The 25,921-nt window shown below is 33.9% G+C and overlaps 2 protein-coding genes across 2 annotated transcripts; one reads left to right on the top strand and one right to left on the bottom strand.

Moving 5' to 3' along the window:
- Nucleotides 1-11,542: 11,542 nt before the first annotated feature.
- Nucleotides 11,543-13,319, top strand: LOC107030612 (nodulation-signaling pathway 2 protein-like). The gene has a single exon (XM_015231878.2). The coding sequence runs from the start codon at nucleotides 11,636-11,638 to the stop codon at nucleotides 13,136-13,138; it is 1,503 nt and encodes a 500-aa protein (XP_015087364.1). The 5' UTR covers nucleotides 11,543-11,635; the 3' UTR covers nucleotides 13,139-13,319.
- A 1,478-nt stretch (nucleotides 13,320-14,797) lies between these two features.
- Nucleotides 14,798-20,920, bottom strand: LOC107031036 (ubiquitin-activating enzyme E1 2-like). Its single transcript, XM_015232230.2, has 7 exons — nucleotides 20,760-20,920; nucleotides 20,277-20,641; nucleotides 19,569-19,786; nucleotides 17,823-18,611; nucleotides 16,535-17,403; nucleotides 16,008-16,440; nucleotides 14,798-15,704 (listed from the first exon to the last, which is right to left on the bottom strand). Exons 2-7 carry the CDS (start codon nucleotides 20,626-20,628, stop codon nucleotides 15,108-15,110), a joined length of 3,258 nt encoding a protein of 1,085 aa, XP_015087716.1. The 5' UTR covers nucleotides 20,629-20,641; nucleotides 20,760-20,920; the 3' UTR covers nucleotides 14,798-15,107.
- Between the last annotated feature and the right edge of the window lie 5,001 nt (nucleotides 20,921-25,921).

The following is a 25,921-nucleotide window of genomic DNA, read 5'->3' as shown; positions in this document are numbered from 1 at the left end:
ATTTTATCACAAATGCCAACATCAACAACTTATTTAAATTTGATTCAAGAACTTCTTAAGGAATTAACTTTTAAGTATAGACACCGGATGCCAACAAAATTATGTGCAAGACATATCAAGACAAAAGAAGAAATAGAAAGATAAGAAAAATGGAAGTATTATCGTTGTTTAGAAAAATAACAAATCTTTCAAAAATATTTAATGTGGAAAATGATGTGTCCTAAAGTAGTGATGCTGAAAGGTAGACAGAGTGAAATCAGACTTGCCACTAATTTGGATTTTTTTCCTTGACAACAAAATTATTTATATATTAATAGTGACATCATGTCTACTGTAAGTAATGATTTCATAAATTTGAAATATAATAAATCAGCTTGTGAATGAAGCAAAAGTTATTTTTCTATTTTTTAGTATACTCGAATAACAGCATAAGTCAATAACACATAATCAAGACATATGTTGTTCATTCAATATGAAGGAGACTTGTGGTCTATTATCTAAATAGTTATTCCTATTTCCGTTTCAATTGGTTTGACCTTTGATTTAGCATAAAGTTTGAAAGGATTTTTTCAGACTTTATAATTTTTTAGTTTAAAATTAAAAAGAGAAACTTTGATATATAGTCACTCAAAAATAGTCTAACTATTCTCTGTATCTATAATTTGATAATTACAATTCGCATCTACATATCATAGGGAGGAGAGAGGCAGCAAGACTAGGAGAGAGAGATCAGAGAGGTGAACGAGAGAGGCAAAAGAGTGGGAGAGATGTGAATTGTATATGTATATCAGTTAGATAATTGTATATTATACATATGTATTTGTATATATGGCAAGTGAGATTGAGTGAGGGAGGAGACAGACGAGCCAGATTGGGAGAGGGAGGAGAGAGGCGGACTAGATTGAGAGAGGAAGGAGAGAGATGATCAGAGAGGGCAAGGAGTGGGAGAGATGTGAATTGTATATGTATATCGGTTCGATAATTGTATATTATACATATGCATTTGTATATATGGCAAGCGAGATTGGCATAGGGAGGAGAGAAGCGAGCGAGATTGGCAGAGGTAGGAGATAGGCGAGCGAGAGAGGGCAGAGAGTGGGAGAGAATTGAATTTCTATATGTATATCGGTTAGATAATTGTGTATAATGCATATATATTTGTATATTCTAGCGAATTATACATATACAAACGTGGTTAAATATACAAATTCAAAGTCAGTCTATGTAATTAATGTATAATGTTAGTCGCGAGTGGTAATTATATCAAAATATAGTTATGATGAGTAATTAAATGATATAAATTTACTTAACCGCGTAATTTTTCTTATTGTGAATATTTCAAATAAATCAAAATATTTTTTAATTTTTATTTTAAACATATCACGTAAAAAAATGAAATTAAGAAATTATTAGTTTTTCAACTGGCTAAAAAAATTAGTTCAAATAAAAACTAAAACTATAGAATAATTTTATAACATTCTGGACAAAATGTGGCAATATAAAAAGCTTCGATAATTTCCTGCAATGATTACTGATATTATATGGAACCTAAAAAAATATTTAGACCATCCAAGGAAAAAGATGGCTCAACATGGAACTTTAATAGAAGAAACTCTGTAAGGACAGTTGGTTAGTCTTTTGTCTTTACTTACTGAATTTTACAGCTAAAAGATATTTCTTATAATTATATACATTGGTAGTATAATAAAAAATTTAGCACTACTAAATTATAATAAACTGTTTGTAAGCTTGTAAGATCCAAAAAAAGTAAAAATAAAAACATCACTAGTTTAGGATTTAATTGTGTTTCTTTACTTCAATTTTTAAAATTACTTTTCGTATCATATTTATTTTGTCAGATACTTATATATGTCTTAGATATATGTGTGTCAAATTAGGTGTAATTTTTTTAGGGAAAATTATATATAATAGCAAACTAATAATCTAAAATAAATGGAGTAGCTAGGGTTTGATTTAATTGTGCTCCATAGCAAACGTTTGCAAAAAATTGTCAGGCGCCTCTCTCCCAAATATCTCGCTCGCCACTCTCCTCCAATCTCTAGCTCGCTTCCTCACTTTCTATACAAACACAAGTGTATAAAAATTGTTTCTAATTGTATAAAGCAGAGAAAATTGTATAAATACATATATTTTTGTTCCCCTCTCTCCCCTCTTCCAGATCTCGCTCGCCACTCTCCCAAATCTCGCTCGCCACCCTCGCCTTTCTCACTTATACAAACAGAAGCGAATTGTATAAATTGCGTTTCTGTTGGTATAAAGCGTGAGAAAATTGGATATACACATGCAAGTACATATATTTTCGTCCTATACACTTATAATAATACAATAAAAATACTCCCCTGCTCAGTTTCTTTTGTTTTTCTCTCTTTCTCGTTTTATACAATTTTTAAATTGTATCTAATTTCTCTCTTTCTCGTTTTATACAATTCGATCAATTGTATATTCCTTGTCAAGTCTCTTTTGTCCTTCTCTCTTTCTCATTTTATACAAATTCAAATTGTATATAATCGTTCTATACACTTATAATAATACAATTCGTTTTAAGCCAAAGTCATATATGGCCACTCAAACTTGTCCCGATTATTCATTTAGACACCTCAACTAGATGTACTACCTATTGAACACTTCAACCATTCTGAATTTGAACCATTTGAACATTTTTTTGAGAATAAACAAAAAATAGAGGATGTGTGAAATACACTCGCGCTGACATGTCAATTTGACCAATTAAATAATGACATGTGTTATTTTTTAATCCAAAAAATTATTTAAACATTATATTATAAAGTAAAAAAAAGAAAAAATTATTTTAAAGTAAAAAAAAAAAAGAAAAAAAAAGTAAAACTTAAACACCCACTTCCCTGCCTTCAACTGGAATCCAAAACATACATTTCCCTCTAACTCCATTAATGGCGACCCTCCCCTCCCTGTACAGTTCCATCTTTAACCCGACAATTTTTTTTTCATCAGCTTTTTTATTAATTATAACTTTTTACTTCATCTCATTTTTTAGGTAGAGAAAGATGGGGAAAAAAATCTCTCCGAAAAATTTATAAATGAAACAAAATGCTAAGAATTTTGAAACCATTAGAATGGTGGGGGAAGAAGATAACCACTGATGTTAAGAATTTTGAAATCATTAGAATGGTGGGGGAAGAAGATAACCACTAGTGCATGGGTATGGGGGGTGGGGTGGGGTGGGGTTGATAGAAATAGGGAAGAAGAAGACAACTGTTCTTCTTCTTTTTTGTTAATTATTTTTTTTAAAATTAACTTAGGGGTATAAATTAAGAAAAAAAAAAAGAAAAATATTATTTTTAATAAATTAACGCGCTCAAGGAAAGTGAATTACACGTTGCCATTTCAGCATTTTGTGTCTAATAGGAATGACTTTTGAACAAATAAAGTGTTCAATTGGCACAAGGATTAGTTGAGGTGTCTAAATGAATTATGCGGACAACTTTGAGTGGCTGGAGATGACTTAGGCCTTCGTTTTATATACTTTATTTTTATACAGTTCTCTACCCAAGTGTCTTTCTCTTTATTGTTTTATACACTTCGTTTTATACAATTTGCTTCAACTGTATGTGTATAACAAATTATATAGTTTCTGTGTTTGCTATGGAGCGCAATTATGCAAATTTTACTATAGCATACAAATATGAATTTTTTATTTGTTATATGTGAAAGTTGCCCTTTTTTTTAAATATAGTATATTATAGTGTGATTCACAAATATACTAATTTTTTCGCTCGTCTATCTTCTCTCTCCTCTCTTACTCACATCTCCTACTTCTCTCCCTCTGTGATTCTCTTTCAGAATGTATTTGGTGTAAAAAACACATGCATCTAGTATTGAAAAACATAGATGTTGATTCTCTCACTCGCCTTTCTCTATATCTATTTATATTTCTGAATGTATATGATAGTAAAGATACATGTATCTAATATATATACTTGAAATCTGGTTCAAAATTATTAATGAGTATGACAAAATACAAAAAATTATAATATTTATGATATGGATATTTGTGTAAGTAGATAATTTATATAATAATTTTAAAATAGTTTACGTGGCGTATACGTCAAATCCTAAACATTTTCTCAAAGTTGGAATTTCAAATGTTATGACTTCCCTTTTGAGAATTCTTGTTATAAAGAAAGTACTTTAACATTTTCTCCATTTTATATTCCATATTATTATATATGTACCTCTTCACCAATCATTGGGAGCAGACAGTGTAAAACAAACCTAAAAAAAATATAGAGAGCATTTTATTTTAATATAAATTTAAATTTAATCGAGATATACATATCGAACTTGTTGATAGTTTGAAATCAAGAAGCGTAACTCATGGTCTCCAACTAATAGTTTGAAATCAAGACTTGCCACTAATGGATTTTTTCTTGACAACAAAATATTATATAGTGACATCATGTCCACTTTAGTTAATCATTTCACAAATTTTAAATGTAATAAATCAGCTTGTAAATGAAGCAAAATTTATTTTTCTATATTTTTAGTAAAGTCGAATAAGAGCATAAGTAAATAACACATAATAAGGCCATAGATATATTGTCCTTTCAATCTGAAGAAGACAATGTGGTCTATTATATAAATGGCTATTATCTTGGTTTCAATTTTGTTACTAACTTTTGAATCTTATGATCTTAATATAAAAATATGTTATTTATATTAAAATATCTTTTAATTTTGTGATAATAAATATTTCACGTAAAAAGTTGAAATTGAGAAATTGTTAAAAAATTTATTATTATTTTTTAAACAGATGAAAAAAAAAGTAGTTAAAAGAAGTTAAAGCTAATGAAATATTTTGTTATGAACCAAGTTCAACCTAACGTGGGTATCATATTTACACGTGTAGTTTTTGGGCTGACAAGAGTTATTGAGCTGAGAACGAGCAATAAGGCTAGGTTAATTTGAGATTCGAATTGAGTAGTTGACATGAAATGATTCCACCAAAAAGGATAATGATATGTGATTAAGAGATTATGCGCAAATTATTAAGAAAAATGTCTAGTCCTCTCATCTTTAAGTCTATATTTCTCATCTCCTTTCTACAATAGTTTTCTTTTATAGTTCTATTTTCTATTGTAACTTACATATTTAGATAGCATTTTAGGACAAAATTGTGGCAATATGAAAAGTTTGGATGATTTCCTATAGTGATTACTGATATGATATGGAACCTAAAAAATTATTTAGAATATTCCAAGAAAAAAAGATGACTCAACATGGAACTTTAATAGAATAAATTATGTAAAAACAGTTGATTGGACTTTTGTCTTTACTTGCTGATATTTTAAAGCAGGAGAACATTTCTTATATAATTAATTATATATGTATATATATTGATAGTATAATAAAAAATTTAGTACTACTAATAAACTACAATAAACTGTTTTTAGCAAGTTTTTAAGACCTTAAAAGATAAGACAAGATCTATATTGGTGATATCAATTAGTTAGAGATAATGTATTAGACATATTAATTAGTGTATTATTTTTGGTCATATTTTTCCTAAGAATCTTCTAATTCTGTCTGAGCCACAGAAATTATAGAACAGTTCAAATTTCTAGTTTATTTGTATAGAAACTGTCTAAGATGAGCTTAAAGGGAGAATTGTTGAATGCAGTGCAAGCTGAGCGAGTTGTAACTAACAATTAGTTAGTTGACTGACAGGTGCTAATTAGTTTGCTAATAGTGTAGTTTGATAATAATGATAGTTTGATAGTTAGTTAACTAATCTACAAATTGTATATAAGTAGTTTGTAGAGTTCTAATTCTCAATTCATTCAATAATATTTTCTCTCTTACTTCTTCATTTTTCTCTCAAGTTCCATTGTCATGGAGTGATATCAAATCAATGAAACAGTGTTAGTTTACATGGTATCACAACAAGGTTGGATCTAGGAATTCTCTGAGGAATACAAAATACAGAGGATCGGGAGGTTCATTTTTCCTACCATTAATTGTTAAGCATTTTGAAGAAGATTCAGATCTATGGGGAGCAATATCAATTACAATCATCCATTGTATTTGCATCCTTATGATGCACCAGGTTCACTTTCAATTGAAATTCAGCTCAAAAGCATGGAGAATTACATGTTTTGAAGTCGAGCTATGAAGTTAGCATTTCTAGGAAGGAACAAATTGGGATTCATCGATGGATTTGTTATGAGAAACATCCATGAAGGAGATCTACAGAAAAGATGGGATAGATAAAATCCCTTTGTGGGTATGTGGTTAATGAGCAGTGTACAATCAGATCTTCTTAGTGGAATCCTTTGTAGATCTCATGCTTATCTCGTTTGGAATGACCTTAAAGAGAGATTTGACAAGGTAAACAATTCTCGACCTTACCATTTTCATAAGGAAATGGCAACTGTATTTCAAGGTGTATCATCTGTTTCAGTGTGTTGTTCTAAACTGAAAGATATTTGGGATGAACATAATTCAATTATTCCATTCCCTACGTGTGCTTGTGAGAGATCGAAAGATTTTGTAGAACATTTAGAGAGGCAAAAGTTATTTCAGTTTCTTATGGGGCTAAACGATGGTTATGCTCAGGAGAGATCTCAAATTTTAATGATGACTTTTGAACCTAGTGTGAGTCAGGCGTATGCTATGATCATACTGGATGAAAGTCAAAAAATATTTGTTGGAGGGAATTGTGTTGTTGCAGGTCGAATGGAACCTTCAGCTTTTTATGCTTCAGAAAAGGTTGCTACAACTATATATTCAACTAAAGGTTTAGGACCAGGACAATCATATGGTTTGGGAGGTCATCAGAAGAAATATTGTGATTTCTGTAATATGAAGGGTCATACTAAGGCTGATTGTCTAAATTGATGAAATGTGAACATTGCTTGCATAAGGGACATGTTAAGAAGACTTGCTATGAACTAATTGGTTATCCAGAGAACTTCAAAGGGAAGAAAAGAGTCAATGTTACTACACTATGTTACTACACATCCTCTTGCAGGACTAAATATAGGATATAATCATGGAACTCAAGCTGGACCTGCTGGCCCTGCACCTGCTCTTACTCGGAATCAATACAATCAAATTGTCCAAATGTTGAACAAATGCTCCACAAGTGATACGAGTGCAAACATGAAAGGCAATTCCAACTATGGTTTCAACACTACATGTACACTTTTTTCTCATATTGATGATAGTGTGAAATGGGTTTTTGATATTAAAGCCACTAATCATATGATAGGTGACAAGTCTGTGTTACAAATTGGTACATCAGTAGATGATGCAAGAAAGGTTCAATTACCAATAGGAGAATCTGCAAATATATCTCACATAGAGAACTGTCAATTTTCAGGATGTGATTTCATTGAATGTGTTGTGTGTGCCAACATTTAAATTCAATATTTTCTCAGTGTCCAAGTTGACAAAAGAAGTGCAATGTTGTGTTGTGTTTTTTCCTGATTTATGTTTGTTTCAGGATCTCTCATCTCTCCTCTGGGAAGGTGAGGGAGATTGGTGAGGAACAATATGGACTCTATGTAATGTACCCAAAGATGTGGACAGAAAACCAGCAGAAATCTCTGGCAGTACAAAAAGAGGCTAATGCAACATTATGGCATAAAAGGGTGGGACATGCTCCCATGTCAGTTTTAAGAAAATTACAGTTTTCATAATAAATCATGTTTCACTATAGACAAATGTGATATATTCCCTTTGGCAAGACAAACGAGAGCTCATTTTCCATTTAGTGTCACTAAGAGTAGTAGATTGTTTGAGTTGCTACATATGGAATGGGGTCCTTACAAAACAGCCACATATGATGGTGTGCAGTATTTTCTTACCATAGTTGATGAATATTCTAGATGGACTTAAGTTTGATGTTTTTTTACTCAAAAACTTCATTGCTATGGTTCATACTCAATTCAATAAGCAAATCCAAGTTTTTAGGTCAAACAATGGTTCTAAATTTTTTAATCAGCATTGTGCAAATCTTTTTCAATCCCTTGGTATTATTCATCAGAGTTCTTGTCCATATATTCCTCAACAAAATGGGGTGGTAGAGAGGAGACATAGCCATATACTTGAAACAGCTCGAGCTATCAAGTTTTAAAGTTGTTTGCCTGACAGATTTTGGGGGATTTGTCTTGAAGTTGTTGTCTATATTATTAACAAGATTCCATCTATTGTTCTAGACAAGAAGACTCCATAAGAACTTGTTTGTCACAATATTCCAAACTTGAAACATTTGAGGGTTATTGGTTGTTTGTGTTGTGTAACTAACTTGGTCAAACAAGATATGTTTGGGCCACGAGCAATCAGGGTTGTTATGATGGGTTATGGAGCTCATCAAAAGGGCTATAGATTATTAGATTTGGAAACAAGAAGTTTTTTATCCGTAGAGATGTTCATTTTAATGAACATGTTTTTCCATTTCAGAGCAAGTTGGAACATTCAAACACAAGGAATTAGGTTGTTTCTCCTATTTCAATAGAAAATTTTGACTCATTTTTTGATGTTGAATCTGTAATTTCCCCTATAAGAAAGTTGACTAATGTTGCCATACAGTCAACTGGTGATGCCGTACAAAGCAATGGAGATGATAATGTACCAAAAAAATACTAATGATATTATAGTTTCAATTGAACAGAATGTTGCACCCGATGATAACAGACCACATAGATCCATTAGACCACCTTTTGGCACAAAGATTTTGTGATGACTAACAACAAAAGAAGTTCCCAATATCCCCTATCAAATGTTATGAGCTACACATGTTTATCTGTTCAATACAAGGATTTCTTATATAACTTTTCAGCCTCAACTACCATTGAACCTAGTACCTATTCAGAAGTAATCAACGTAATACAATGGATAGATGCCATGAAGACAGAAAATTAGTGCTCTAGAAAATAACAAGACGTGGGAGGTAATTTCATTATCTCAAGGACAGAAAGTTATTGGTTGTACATGGGTCTATAAAGTCAAGTACAGAGCATATAGACATATAGAGAGATATAAAACAAGATTGGTAGCAAAACGTTATAGCCAAAGAGAGGGATTGGATTATCAAGAGACCTTTTCACCTGTAGTGAAAATGGTGACAATTAGATCAGTTATTGCTTTGCTTGCAGCTCAGAAATGGCTTATCCATCATATGGATGTGTACAATGGTTTTCTTCAAAGAGATCACCAAGAAGAGGTATACATGGATTTGCCTCAAGGTTTCAATGTTCCAACAACAGATGGTCAAGCAAGAAGTGTTTGTAAATTGTTTAAATCATTGTATGGGCTCAAACAAGCTTCTAGGCAATGGAATATCAAATTGACTGCAGACTTGATGGAGTCAGGCTTTACTCAAAGTCACTTGGACTATCTTTGTTCATTAAGCATACAGATGGACAGAAGGTTTTTGTTTTGATCTATGTAGATGATCTGTTGATAATAGGATGTGATATGAGACTTATACAAGACTAAGAACATTTTGCAAACCAATTTCAAGATTAAAGATCTAGGGGAACTTAGATTCTTCTTGGACATTGAGTTTGCTAGAAGTAGTGAAGACATGTTGATGCATCAAAGGAAGTATGCCTTTGAACTTATTTCGGATTTGAGTCTAGGAGGTACTAAGCCAGTTGGAGCACCTATGAAAGTCAACAAAAAGTTAACTTCAGTTGTATTTGATCAACATATTCACTAACAGCATGACCCTGTGTTGAAGGATCCAGGTCCATATCAAAGAATGGTAGGGAGGTTACTTTATTTGACTTTAACTAGGCCAGCCATCTCATTTGCTATCCAAAATCTTAGTCAATTTATGCATTCATCTAAACAATCTCACATGGAAGCTGCTATCAGAGTGGTGAAGTATATAAAGAAATCACCAGGAATGGGAATTATCATGTCATCTACTATTTTTTCTAAGCTACAGGCTTATTGTGATATTGATTGGGGTTCATGTCTTACAACTAGAAAATCAGTGAGTGGCTATGCAGTGAATATTGGTGATTCACTTATCTCTTGGAAGTGAAAGAAGCAAACTACTGTATTTAGAAGCTCAGCGGAGGCAGGGTATAGAAGTCTTGCTTCAACACTTACTGAAGTTGCTTGGCTCATTGGTCTGTTTAAGGAATTGGGATTATCGATTCAGTTGCCAGTAGATATATCATGTGATAGGAGTCTGCAAACCAAATAGCAGGTAATCTAGTATTTCATGAGTGTACAAAGCACATAGACATTGATTATCATTTTACTCGTGAACTGATCCAGTGGGGATTGATCAAATACAGTTTATTTGGCTTTTGCAGAGCAGCCTGCAGACATACTTACTAAGGAGTTGCTTACTTTTCAACATGCTTATTTGATGTCCAAGCTAGGTCTTAAGGATATCTTCATACCACCTAGCTTGAGTAAGGTGTTGAATATAGTGCAGACTGAGCTAGTTGTAACTAATTATTAGTTAGCTGATTGACAGGTGTTAATTTGTTAGCTAATAGTGTAGTTAAGTAATAATGATAATTAGTCTGATAGTTAGTTAACTAATCCACAAATTGTATATAAGTAGTTTGTACAACTGTAATTCTCAAGTCATTCAATAATATATTCTCTCTTACTTCTTCATTTTTCTCTCAAGCTCCATTGTCATGGAGTGATATCAAATCAATGGAACAGTGTTAGTTTACAAGAATATGTCAATAAAAATCTCCAGTCGAATCAAATAAGTTGCAAAGAATTTGGTGATATTTGTTATGAAAAAAACAATAAAAATTCCACTAATTTAGAATTTAACTATATATTTTCACTTTAATTTTTAAATTATCTTTTATAATCTATCAGATATATATACGGACACACTTAGAGACATGTATTTTAAATATATGCAGGTAAAATTAGGTAATAATTCAATATACACTATATTCAAACGTGATTTGCATGTATCTGGATGCACTGACTTTGTCACTCACTTCTTTTTTACTTGCTCTCTCTATGTATCTGTATTTCACAATATATATGATATCAAAGTATATGTATCTTATATCAAAACATATATATTAACTTTCTCGCTCGCCTTTCTCTTCTGTCGCTCGCCTCTCTCTCTCTGTGCATCTATATCTGGTATCAAAATACATATATATAATATCTTTGATACATGTATCTATCTTGAAATTTCACGGAATGGTGTATCTGACTTAAAATTTGATACGAAATTATTAATTAGTGAGACAATATGTAATTATTTCAAAGAACAGATTGGATAAATATTGATTGTAGAAATATTTTTGTAATTGGATAATTTTTCGTAATTGTTATTGCAATCATTTAAAATAAGTTAAAGCACAATGATAATTTTTAAATTACATGGCGTATACGTCAAAAACTCTTTATGTCAAAAACTCAACATTTTAAATTTCTAGTCTCAAAGTTGGAATTTCAAATGTTATGACTTCCCTTTTGAGAATTCTTATCGTAAAGAAATTACTTTAAAATTTTCTCCATTCTATATTATATATACCTCTTCACCAATCATTGGGAGCAAACAGTGTAACACAAACCTACAAAAAAAACAAAACAAAAAAATTTTCTTCTTCCCTTGTAAGAAAAGGCATCAAAGAAGATGATTCAATCAGAGATTCTTCACAACTCATGGTCTTCAAATAACCAAATTCATCCTTTTTATGAATATCAAAATCATGTTATTTCTAATTATTCTTCACTTAACTCCAAAGATCAAGATCCCTCTGAAATTTCCTTATCAGATTTCACTTCCCTTTTCTCTGATGATGTTCTTAATGATCTCCCCATGGATGATATCGAGTTCGTTGATGTCTCTCGATGGTTAAACGATAGTGAAAATGAAGGAAATGAAAATACAAAAATCACTTCAGAGACTAAAAAAGATGGAGATTCATGTAGTCCTGCACTTTCAAGCATATCCATTGATACCTCAACGACAATACAATCAAGAAATGATGTTATTTCACAAAGTAGAGAAATCGATAACCAAATGAGAATTCATCATTTATTGTCGGTGTATGGAGAGGCAATGGAAAATGGTCACAAAGAATTAGCAGAAGTGATCATAAGATGCATAAAGGGGAAAATAAATCCTTTAGGTGAATCGTTGGAACGCGTTGCTTCAAACTTATTCCAGCATACAGAAGAAGAGGATCAAGAAAGTTACTTGAAACAAGAATCAAACAAGATTATTGAAGCAGCATTCAAAGCCTTCTACCAAATTTTCCCATCAGGGAAATTTGCTCATTTTGCTGCTAACTCCGCAATTATAGAAGCTATGCCTGATGAGTCACAGACAACTCACATAATAGATTATGATATGGGAAAAGGGATTCAATGGCCTCCAATTATTGAAGCCATGAGCCAAAAAAGAAAGATTTTGAGATTAACATCCATAAAGAAATCAACAAGTGACCATTGGAGATTTGAGGAAACAAAAAGAAGACTTGTTGATTATGCAAATCTTTTTGGCCTAACATTACAAGTTGATGAGATGACATTTGAAGAATTGGCAAGTGAATTGAGAAGAATGAAGAAAAGGGGTAAAAGGAGTGAATGGTTGGTTTTCAACTGTATGTTTCAATTTTCTTACATGGGGAAAAGGATTCGTAGAATCGACGCGTTGGAGTTTCTGAAACTAGCTAAGGAGTTGTTATTAGCTAATTCTTCAACACACAGAGGACTTGTCACTTTTGGTGATGGAGAAGCAATGGATAATAGTCATCATAACACAAACAATACTTTTTCTTCATACTTTAACAAGAATTTGTTACATTACCAATCGATTTTCGAGTCATTGGAATTGTATTTTCCCTCTCATCTTGCACAAGCAAGACTTGCCATGGAATCTCTTTTTCTAGCTCCTCAAGTGTGCTCATTTTCTTGGTTCCAAAACTGGGAAGAGATGACAAATGTTTCTGATTCTTGTAGTGAAATGGGGTTGCAAGGTATGAGAATAAGCAAAGAAAACTTATTACAAGCCAAAGAAGTGGTGAATGAAAGAGAAACTCCATTTAAGGTGAGGATTGAAGAAGAGAGACAGCATGAAATGGTCTTGGAATGGAAAGGCATATCTATTGTGAGAGTTTCAACTTGGATGTAGAACAAGAAGACATAAAATCATTCTCTATCGTTTTCTTTTACTTGTGTTTTCCTATCTAGTCTCAAAAATGTATAGGCAATACTAATATTAGCATGTGAGTATACTTATGTTGTTTATAGTTGTTAAAACCCGCAATTGTAAATGACAATTTATGTGATACATTTTTCTTTATTTAGTTTGTTTTTTGAAAAATGATAGAATTACTTTTTAACTTCTCATTTTTTTACTTTCTTAATGAGTAATTTATTTTAAATTTTAGTGACATAATTTATAACTACATATATAAACTTGGTTTAGACCCTAAATTTTAAAAATCTTTGCTAGTAAACTTGTTTTAAACCATAAATTTTTTTTTAAAAAAAAAACTGTTGAATTTTGTATTCAATGAAAGTATATCAGTAAAATAAGAGTAGGGAGTAATATTATCTTTTTCAGTGTAAATATTTCATTATAAATGATCAAAAGCCAATTTAAAGTGATTTTCCTCCATAATTAAGATGCCAAAAGGAGACCAAAGGGATATATAATTTTCATTTCAATATAAATGGTTAAAAGCCAATTCACTTTGATAGAGTTAATACCTCAGATGGTCACTCAACTTTGCACTATTCTCTCAGAAAGTCACTCAACTTTCAATTTTCCCTCAAAAGTCACTCAACTATGCACTCTTCTCTCAGAAAGTCACTCAACTTTCAATTTTCCCTCAAAAGTCACTCAACTATGCACTCTTTCCTCAGAAAGTCACTCAACTATCCACTCTTTCCTCAGAAAGTCACTCAATCTATTAAATTATTTTTAATTAAAATTTATTGATATTAATTATTTATATAACAAACCAAAAATTTTAAAAAATAAATTAAATCATTTAGTGATCCACCCACCTAATCCGACCCATTAAAAAATATGATATGACCCATTTTATTTTATCTTTAATCCTAAATTAATCCTAATTCAAGGTTAAAGAGAAGGATTAATTTAGGATTAAAGATAAAATAAAATGGGTCATATCATATTTTTTAATGGGTCGGGTTAGGTGGTGGATCACTAAATGATTTAATTTATTTTTTAAAATTTTTGGTTTCTTATATAAATAATTAATATCAATAAATTTTAATTAAAAATAATTTAATAGATTGAGTGACTTTCTGAGGAAAGAGTGGATAGTTGAGTGATTTTCTGAAGAAAGAGTAGATAGTTGAGTGACTTTAGAGGGAAAATTGAAAGTTGAGTGACTTTCTGATAGAAGAGTGCATAGTTGAGTGACTTTTGAGGGAAAATTGAAAGTTGAGTGACTTTCCGAGAGAATAGTGCAAAGTTGAATGACCATCTGAGGTATTAACTCCACTTTGATATTATGTGATCTCTTATTTAATAGTTTTCGAAGCTGAGTATTACTCATATATAATACCTTATTCAACATTATTAGAATAATAAGTTAGGTGCTATTACTACAATAATACACCCTACTCAGTCTATACACCAACCAAACAGTCTATAAAAATGATACGAGTCGGGCATATAAATTTTTCCATAGCTGTACTTTTTTTTTTCCCTTTTTAATCATATATCATATAAGAACAATAATTCGGCAAAAATTGCACTGAAGAACCACTTATCTAGTTTGCAAATGTAAATATCACAGCAGCAGCAATTTAGACATTATGGTATCTAAGCAAATAGTTAGTTCATAACTTCGAATCCACTAACCAACATCAACTATATTTCTTCAAATAGTTGAGCAAGAAAATGGAGACATGTGATAAATCAGATGCTCGAAGTTCAACAGTCGTCATAATTTTACTACTCAACATATGGTTCTGACTTTGTATGCAGGCTGGCTAGTATAGAATAGAATATATCTATCTAGCTTTTGCCAACAAGAAAGACCAAACATAGCATGGAGAAAATCAACTGTCACCGTATGATTTCAGGCTACTCCGGTGAGTGGTTACAGGAAAGAACAAACAATCTACCTGAAATAAATAGAGACTTGAGGGATATCAACATCGTTGTCTTCATCATCCTCACAAGCCACTACCACGTCAAAATGTTTCCTGTATGGAGGCAGATCTGCCTTGGCTACTTCCTTGGCCAGTTCCACCATTTTCCGATCCATCCGCTCTTTATGCTTAGGGAACATGCTGTTATAAAGTAAGCAGCTCCCGTAAGAGATGCTATAAGCGTTCAGACCTTTGCTTTGAAGCCACTGAAGAAGCTCCCTCAAAGTTGGATTGTCTCTCAAAATCCACCTGTCCCACACAGTCCAGCTCATGTCCTGATGCTTGATCACCTTTGGTGGAACTGGTTCAGCCATGGAAAATAAAGGGAGAGCCAAGTTGGCAAAAGTGTTGCGGTAGTCCTCCACCTTATGACCTCCATTCAAAACCTTATAAAGCTCAAGACAAACAAGACCAGTGGCCATAGCAGTAGAAGTAGCAATTGCTGGAATGATCCTCCCTGCTATGAATTTGGCCTTCAGTTTATCCACTTCAGGGATGCTATAGTTTCTAGCCCTCATGTTTGCAAGTCCAGCAATGAAGTCCATATGATAGTTGGTGTCATCGTCCTGTAATCCAGACAATTTAATTTGGAGAGAAGATGGAAGAAAAAAACACATGATTATAACTTGAACATCTATCATGGTAAAAAGTTGTATTATCTTCATTTCCTCATAAAATGTTTGTTAAAACATCATGTGCGTCTTCAAGTTCAGCACCAGTCGGGCATATACATGTCAGACCCTTTTCTTTTCTTCCTCCTAGGGAACGCATTTACTAACCAAATGATCACTCTTAAAGATGCTTTTTAACATATGCAATATGCACACAAGAGAGAGAGAGAGAGAGAGAGAGAGAGAGAGAGAGAGCACCTTTTCAAATTGAATGGGATTCATCTTGTAACCTGAAGGTAATTTCTGACGACACGTTTCCAGCTGCATCACCAACTCGTTGATGACTGCAGCATCATCTATGGATGATGCCGACATGCTGGTTGCTTTCTCATCTGTCACAATCTTCACATCTTTCTTTGGCTGGAAATCGGGGACCATCACTTTATCAACAGCTTCAGCTAACTTTTGAGGAGAGTTCACCCAATCTGGAATGGAAATGCCAAATGTTTCTGCTCGTAACATAGAGGCTGCCAGGAGAAATTGAAGATGACTGGCATCATCAACAGAAAATTGCAATGGTCGAGGGAAACGTTTTGGTGCTGACCAGAATGGAGCACCACTACTTGTAGTGGCATCCTCAGGAAAAGTATATGTCAACTGCTTAACACGGTCTGCAAAGTAATCTTCAAACCTGTTACAAGGAAATGCAAATGGTTAAAAGCATATATATAAAAAAGAAATCTGTTTAAAAGGGTTAAAGTTTAGTAGGTTTTTTATGGTTATACCTCAGGCGAGCCCAGGTTATGCAGTCCTCAAATGAATCACATCTCTCTTTGTCGAGGCATTCAAGAACACGATCCAAAATGTCCCTGGCCTGTGCATCACCAGCCTTTTGCATAGAAGATATGTAATCGCTAGGATTGATCAGATAAGCATTAACTTCAGTTGGTGTCTTCTCTAGCAAGCCCTCAAATTCTGAGCGGGCCCATGTTAAGCAATGGTCGATGTTGTGAGGGAAAGAGTGAACTGTACACATAGGTGCTTGTTTTTCTGGTGGATCCCTTGATGCACCATAATTTTCTGTAAGGTGAGGAATCACCATCTGAGTGTTGCACTTGGCACCCAGGGTCCCAGACTCCAATAACGGTTTTTGAAAATACAAACATCTCTGATCAATGTAAAGCCTGGCATTCACATTATCTAGCGCATTGACCACAACACTCAAATTCTCCCAGAACGTATCATCAAATACACTTTCTGTTTCAGGGCTTGCGCGGTTTTGCAGTGCTTCAATGCGAATGCGAGGATTGATCAAAGAAGCAGCGGCAGCAGCAACAGTAGATTTGGCTTGCCCAATGTTCCAGTCACGGAAGAGGAATTGCCTACTGAGATTACTCTTCTCAATGACATCATCATCTGTAATTGTTAGCTTTCCTTCAACACCACAACAAACCCCCATGAGAGCTAAATTCTTCAAGAACTCACACCCAAGTGCACCAGACCCAACTACAAAAGCTTTTGCCTCTTCCAGCTTCTGCTGTAGCTTGTTTCCGAAAACTGAGATTTGGGCATCATAACGACTATTCAAGGGCTTCAAATCATTTGGATCCAATGGTTCAGTTGGAAGAGATTCAACAGAGTCAAAGTAGAAAAACTGTCGCAAACAGATTGAAAACAAATGTTCAGTGACAGAACATTCCAAGATTACTAAAAAGCAACCATAAATACAACAAAAGGCAATATGCAGCACCAGAAACTAATTTAATCTAAAATTTCAGGAAATAGTTACCACACTGCCAAAGATACATAGGATTACCTATATTGACAGTCAAGAAGACACAAATAAAACATCTCAAACTCAAACGATCATGGCTTCAGAAGCAAAATAGTGTTCAGATAGAGTTCCGTTGCACTTAGTTCTAATTGGAGTTTAAAATCTAGAAACAAATCCCATATGATCTAATATAACTTGTTCAAACAACGCAGCAACAAGTTGAACAGATCATCTCGACAGAAAAACAGCATGAAATTTAAGAGTTCTTCTGGCTCAATTATAACAATTCATTTACTGACCTGGTATAGTGGATGGAACTTCCCAGAGCAAGCCTTCACAACTTCTTGCCCAACGATACCCCCAAACATAGCTGCCATTGGGTTTAGCACAGCCCTTGCACCAAATGCAAAGTTACGAATAAGTTTATGGTCAATCTCAACTTTTGCATCTTGACTATTGTTCATGTCAGTCACAAGTGAGATTAGCCTCTGAGCATCTTCCTCAGATCCAGCAACAGGAAAACGTCCTGATGAAGACACAAACTTATCTAGGGCCTGAAAGGTCAAGTGCAAAATAGGTGGGCGGTCAAACTTTGAGAAGTCACTCAGAAGAAAGTCACCAGGATCGCTAATTGCTTTACGCAGTGGCTTGAACTTTAACACTTTAGGCTCCTTGACCTGAGTGACGATACCCCCTCTTTCATATGCTTTATACTCTGTGGTGTCATCTTCAATAGTAAATGAATATGGCCTTGCACTTTTTACTTTTCTAGGCTTCCCATCATTCAGCTCTGTCATGCCCCGCACTTCAGAAAATATAACCAAGTCCCCATCCTGAAACTCAAGTCTCTCGTCATCAATACATGCCACAAGAGCAGGATTGTCATTGCTAATAGACGCAATGATTCCTGTGTGGGGATCCTCACCATCAACATCAACAACTGTAAAATCAGGGCCAAAGTCACAAAACACACAACCAAAAAGGCCTCGAACTTCAGTTTTGATGAAAGCAATAGGAGGCTGGTGCATATGACAGTAATCATCAAATTCAAAAGCCTTCTCTAAGCTGATATCTGTAAATACAACGGCCTGCAGATAAAAATAGTGCATTCAGGATGTTATCTCCCCAAAACCATGCCAGGATATTAGTAGCATAATTATAACATCTCAACAAAATTAACTCTGTCATGCTCATATCACTGACAATAAAAAACATAAAACGCCAATTCTTCACCGCCCAAACACATTACCTCAAACAAATTTTCATTGACATTGTTGAGATAATTTATCCTTGGAAAGTCTAAATGACTATCACTCCAACAGTAAATATGAACACAGGTCACTTGTGTGTTATGAAATCTTAACCATTATAACTGTATCGTGGAAGCAACTACAATTTCATTTGACTAGAATTATCTTTAAAATAGATCTCTGTTTATCAGTATATGGCCTATATCATTTTTGCAACTATAGTAACATTTATTGCAAAAATTGGGATATTTTCCTTTTGTATAGGTAAAATTCACCAAGAGTCTTTAATAACTAGAGATTTTCTTTATGAAACTAATTAGATATAGATCATTTCTGTTCTAGAAATTAAAATACATCACGTCTCGAATGGAAAATCACAACAGCTTTCACTTTCTACATAATTCATCAGAACATAGGTCAATTTGGTTTTATGTAAAATCTTAACCCTTATCACTATACGTAGAAAGCAACCACAACTTAGTTTAACTATGATTACATTTTGAATTAGATCTTGGTTTAGTTAGTATTTCGGACTTGTATGCAATATAGAAGTGTGAGATTTAGAGCTCCTATGTTGACCTAAAGTATAATTAGAGAGTTGTGAAATAAAATTGACCGAATAGAGATGAGCAGGTGTAGAAAATTTATAATGCCAGGTGTAGGAAATTTATAATGCCAGTCAAACTAGTTTAAGACTGGTTTAGAACTACTGCATTACAAAATCAGTAAGTCGTTAAGACACAAAAAATATGCATGAAAGTTAAAATCAATAACATCAGGTACATATCTACTTGCCTGAAAATTGGAAAGTTGTTCTTTAGTCAAAGCATCCGTCAACGTAGAGATAATGACAGTATTGTTTAGCTCTTGCAACTTCTGGACAGAAGCAAGTGCCCTATTCTTCCCAACATCCTCCTCTGTGAAGATAAAATTGCTAGATAGATCCCACAATTCCACATTTCCTTCATCGTGCAAAGTAACAGACTTCACACCCGCAAGAATAAGGTTCTTTGCTGCAATAAGGAAACACAATTCAGTTATATCACAGACTTTTAACAGAATACTTGTCATATTCAGCACATTAATATCTCACAATCACTTCCTCTCTTTATCAGTTATGACTATCTCAAAGATTAACAAAAGTAGGTCAGTGAAAGAGCACATGCAAAACATACATTATCAATCAACTAGGCATCATTATCCATTCTACTGCATCAGGCCACATGCACAACATACATTACCAATCAACTAGGCATCAATGGAAATGAAAACTTAACAAGGAAGTTGATGCCAGATTTTGAACTTCCAATTCTAGCACAGTAAAGCATACAATATCAATCAACTAGCCATTTGAAATGAAATGAAAACTTCAATAACACCAATTTCATACATGAAAATAGAAATGGAAGCATAACGAAGAAGAAAACAAACAGTACTTCATTATAATCTCCTTCCAATTCCAGCAGAGTAAATAGCAAGAGGAATAAATACAGAAACATATACCAATTTCAGCGCCAAGGCCTTGCAATCCAGAGATGAGAACATTAGCTGCAAAAAGTTTACGCATTGTTTCACGTCCATAGACAGCGAGTTGACGGCTGTGAAGATCCTCATCAATATCAGATAGATTACGCAGATCGACCGGAGATACACCACCAGTACGTCCATTAGTAGCGTTACCGTTAGCGCTAACATCACCGGTAGCAGAACCAGCTCCTGCCATAGTCACCGTCGATGAATCACCACCAGCAGCGGCAGCGGCAGCGGTCTTGTACTTCTTCGTTAAAGGATCCACTGAAACTCCGTCGTTATCTCCTCCGACTTCAACTATCGATGACCTCTTCACAGGAAGCATAAAGTGCTGTGAACTGCTCGATTCAACCATTTCAACAAATCAACAAGATTAACAAAACAGAAAAAAATGTAAAAATTGAAAAGCTGCAAAGAGAGACGGTAAAAGAAATGTTAAATAGGAAGAGAGGGTACCAAAAATGGAGAATATGAAGGAATGAAGGAAGTGAAATGAGATGCGCGTGATGATTAGGGTTTGTATGAGAGATGCTTTGAGCTTTAGATAGAGAGTGGAGGTGTGTGGGTTCCTATCGACCATAACAAAAAAAATGGTAGAAGGTTGTTTTGGGTGGGCCGAAAGAAATGAACATATTCCTTTGGGCTTTTCGATTTCCTTTTTATATACAACTTTGTTTTAGCATGTGTTTATGGTTTCTATTCTTAGAAAAAAATAGATTTTGTGCAAATTTAGGGTATTGTTTACTTAACTATAGTTTTTTTCTGTTAAGTTTCCTAAACATCTATTAGTGGCTTTGGTGAATCATATCGGACTAGGGTCATCTCTTTGGTCGCAACCGGGGCTGAGGAATAGATGTGGTAAGCGGGTTAATGGGTCTTCTAGGTTAAGGGTAGGATCTTGAAACATTAATACAAGGACGAATAATTGCTTAGAGCTAGTGAAGATTCCTATCAACATAGTTTGTGTCAGGGAGATCAAATGTGTAGGTGTCGAGGCTCGAGATGTGAAGAGTTTTAAGTTGTGGTAGTTAGGGCTCGAGGGATAAGCACAAAGTGGGAATTTTAGTAGATAGAAGCTTAGGGAGCATGTGATGTAGATTAGAAAGATCATTGACAGGGTGATTACAGTTAAGCTAGTCATTAGAGGGCTTATGTTAAACATCATTAGTGTTTACACAACAAATGGGCTTTGATGGGGAGGTCAAGAAGCACTTCTCCAAGGATTTTACAAGGTAGTAAGGGGTATACCACACTCAAAGAAGTTTTTCAATGGTGGATATTTCATAAGGCACACCGGGTTAACCACTAGTGGTTTTGCCGCGTGTATGGAGGTTTGGGTTTTGCGGTTAGAAACAACGGAGAAGTTTCGCTTTTGAATTTTGTTAAACCTTTTGAGTTGGTATTCGCTAATTCATGCTTTTCAAAAAAGGAGAAGCACTTGGTTATCTTTCATAGTGTAGTGACCAAAACCCATAGATTATTTACTCTTTAGGAAGGGTGCTAGAGTCTTTTGTAAGGACGAAAAAGGTTATCCTGAAGTAGAATCTTACTACACAACATAAAATTTTGACGATGGATGACGAGATTAAGATAGAAAGGGAAAAGAAGACTTTGTATGATTGACCGAGGATAAAAAAGGGTGGTTTTATCCTACCTGATCCTGGGAGATGAGAGAGAATAAATGGCGATGAGGGTTTTGGGGAGTAGTGGAAATGCAAATAACATGTGGGATAAGGCATCTAGTTGCATTAGGGAAGCAACTGGAGAGCTATTAGAGGTTTCGAAAGAAACCTTTAGTGGCCATTGGGAGGATGTGTCACACCTCGAACCTATATCATGGGGGGGCCGACACTCAAAAATCAGTTTTCGTCCCAAGCGAACTCTTGGCTTGACTTACTATTGAACAAAAGGTTAAACACTTATCTGAAAGCTTTAAAAGTTATGAATATCCACACCTTTGAACATTCATTATGAAAAGTTTGAAATGTAAGTGTGAATCATAATAAAAATATTCAAAGCATCTGAAGATTAGGACTTAACTGACTCTCTAACTTTTCTATGAAGCCACTATTGAACTACGATAGGTGACGGGATAAGATCTAAGACTACCTAAATAATAAACTAGAATGTTAAACTAAATAATGAAATAAATAGATGAAGTGGAGTCTTCTTAACGCAAGGAGGTCTCACCAAAAACTGATGGAGAGGATCTTAACGAAGTGCTTGTTGTCGACCATGAGTACGTATATTTGCAACATTAAAATATGTAGAGTCGTATACCCTTAGTAAATGTATGTACAGTATGTAAATAGCTAAACAGAACATTAGTTAGTCTAAGCATACATGACTAAGAAACAGCTCGAAGAAATATTGAAAATTAAATATTTGTAAAATAAAGCATACCATTGTATTGAAAACAATAAAGTTCTACAACTTAAATACATGCAATAATAACAAATGCTAAAATTGTAACTTTACTTTTTTGGGAAGTTTCTCTAACTGATAACCTATCATGAGTCTCATGATAATTCAATGTTTTGCCCATGTTGTGAAGTCATCCATTACTTTGCCAAGGTAAAGAACAAACTGAACTAATGGATCCAATATTTATGCCCTTACCAGACGCTTTATGAGGAAGCCTTCGAATCAACGACACGATCCTATCCTATGTTGAATGTGTTGTTATGCTAATCTCTTACCCAACTCGGTGTTCAATACCACTCTCAAATCAATGCAATAATGCTCAATAATTGTATAAGGTTCCATTTTAGTCCCACTATAGGGGAAACTTATAATCTCTGTCTTGAATTACTATTCAAAATACCTTTTTATGAATATATTAAACTTGCTTTTAAAACTGACTGGAAGCTTTTCTCTGAAACGGATTATGCTTTCTTGGAACTAGTCTTGTCAAACTCACGGAGATAAATACAAAAAAACTTATACATCAAGGCTTTCATAAAATTCATAATTAAGTAGGGTTGATGGGATGAAATAAGCATGATTAATGATTAAGAATCATCCAATAACTAATATACTGAAACACCCACAACAAAATCAAGAATTTATGATAAGAAAGTAAGTAAAACTTTTGAATGTAGTAAATCTTGGAATTGAAATCCTAGTTGAATCTTGCTAACTGAAATTTAGATGTATGGTGTGATGAAGACTCATTCACTCATTATGATATCCTTTACATACCTAGGAGAACAAGAGTTCTTCAAGAAAGCTTGACAGAGATACTTGAAACCCTAGGTTGTTCTTCTTGCTCCTTGCTCTAAGTCTTAGGAAGAGTTATGGAAATGATTCTAAGGTAGAGCAATGATAAAAACCTAATTAGGTTAAAAAACATCAAGGTTTAGGCTTTGAAAAGGATTGAAGAAGACTGAAATGTTATCCTCAAGTAAGAAATATCAGAAGTCTCACGAGACCTAACTAAGATTCGTAGTTGGATCTGCTGCTCATGAATTCCAAAAGATAATTATAATACCTCAGAAATTGAAATATTGGATTGGAAGAGAGAGTTCATAGTATTAGCATTGTTGTAAAAACTATAGGTCCTAACTATGGATCGTAGGAAGTGCTATGGGCTGTAGGAAGGAAGAAGTTGAGTTGAGTTTTTGAAAATGTTGAGTCTCTTATGTTAGACCAATAATGTATAAGACAAGATGTAGTTGGTTCTATGGGTTGTAGATGGGTTTCGTGGAACTAAATTCTGTGCTTGAAATTTTTTTCTACGAGCCGCAGAAAATAAGTTGAACCATAGAATGGATCCGTAAAAAGTGGATGAATTACTGGTTTTTTGAACGTGGTTTTATGGTTGACCAATACAGGTCATGTTGTAACACCCCTTAACTAGAAAGAAGTTAGAAATTGGAAATAATCATTTTTGGAAAGAATATAAAAATCTGGAAATTTGTTAAGTGTGTTAAAGTTGAGTTTTGGTCAAATTCAAATGATCATACCTTCTATCTCAGAATGAGTTAGGCGAGTTTACAAATATGGTATTGATCTTTCCAACGACGCTGAGTTTGCGCGATTTCGAGTTTGTATGAGTGAGATATGACCATTGGAAGCTGGGTTGTACAAATGAGGAAATGTCCAAATCCGGATTTTAAAGGGTGTATTGATCTTTTCCATACCCTATTTTTTATATTTGTTTTAAGTGAATTAATTAAGGGTCAAAACTAAATTGGTTCAGTTTTCACAATTGAAAATTTACGCCAGGGTTCTAGAGAGAAGAACACAACAGAAAGGAGAAGAGAAAAGCAAGATTCTTCATTTCGTAAGAAATTGATTGCGGATTTCTTCAAGGATTTGATCCTACAAGGTATGTAAGTCTTTCATAGCGTTGGGTTCATTCACCCACGCGCCAATCACATTTATTTCAGCGAAGTTCGTTCTAGGAAGTTAAAAGTTGATGAATCTTGAATGTTGTTCTTAAAATTGGCCTTTGCTCTTGAGTTAGGTTGAGATTGAGGAGTTGCTTGAGGTTAAAATATTATTTCCTTGAGTTGTTTGAGTTAGATTATTGCGTATACATATTGGGTATCTAAATCTAAAGGGAATTTGAGAAAAAGAACCAGGTTTAGGTGATTTGGGGTCAGAAAACGAAGAAGGAACAAATCGAGCAAATTAGGGTTCCAGGTTCATGTAGATTCGACAAAATTGTGCTTGCGGAGCGGAGCGGTCACGGATCGTTTTGCCCCAAAAATTATTTCTCAACCAAACGCATCGCGGAGTAGGTTTTAATAGTGATCTCTTGATTATTTTTCATGATTAACTATCTAAAATCACTCCTTAACATCATGAGATCCTACCTATCACAAATCTCAATCCTTGAATCCATAATTCTATTCAAGGATTAGTTAAGACTCAAGTCAAGAGAAGTTAAGAGCCAAGTCAAGAGAAGTTCATAGAGTTTTCCAGAAGTCTTTACAAATGATTAACTTTAATTTGTTTTGAGACTTGAGTTTTGAGTTCAGTAAAGGATAAAGTTGAAGTTCATTTCTTCAAAAGTATATGGGGACTATGTATTCTAAAAAAGTTTAAGATGTTTTCACATTCAAATAAGAACAGAAACTGAGATTTCCAAAGAGCCTTTGAGCTAGTTTTCAAAAAAGAGTAAATACTTTCACAATTAACCAAGAGAGGAAACTTTGATTTTCAAGATAGCCTTTGAGCTAAGTTTTTTGCAATTATCTCAAATCAAGGAATCGAGAAGAAGGTATCAGCAACAACTGGTTTTATTACGGGAAGCTCATGATGTTCATATTGATCTATTATGCGCCTCTGCATCTAGCATTAGTAGACCTCATACAATAATTGTCCTTGCTCATATGAAACATAAATCATGGATCAACTAAGCCCTTGTCACATCCGGGAATACCCATTAGACGTAACCGCCCGTCGTCCTCTTTGAACTCTATATACACATAGTAAATATATATCGAGTATACATAGACCCTCCGTATAGGAAGATTACTTAGTCTACTACTTTTATTGCACATAGATATATACAAAATAACATAGTCTTAAAATAGTGATTAATTGGATCATTTCTTTATGGATTCCTATCCCAAACTCTTCAAGATGTGTTTCCGAGTATTCCTTGATCA

This window comes from Solanum pennellii, chromosome 9 (genome assembly GCF_001406875.1).
Source record: "Solanum pennellii chromosome 9, SPENNV200".
NCBI lineage: Eukaryota > Viridiplantae > Streptophyta > Magnoliopsida > Solanales > Solanaceae > Solanum > Solanum pennellii.
Note: the sequence above shows the minus strand (reverse complement) of the source record. Positions and strands in the feature narration are given on the sequence as shown.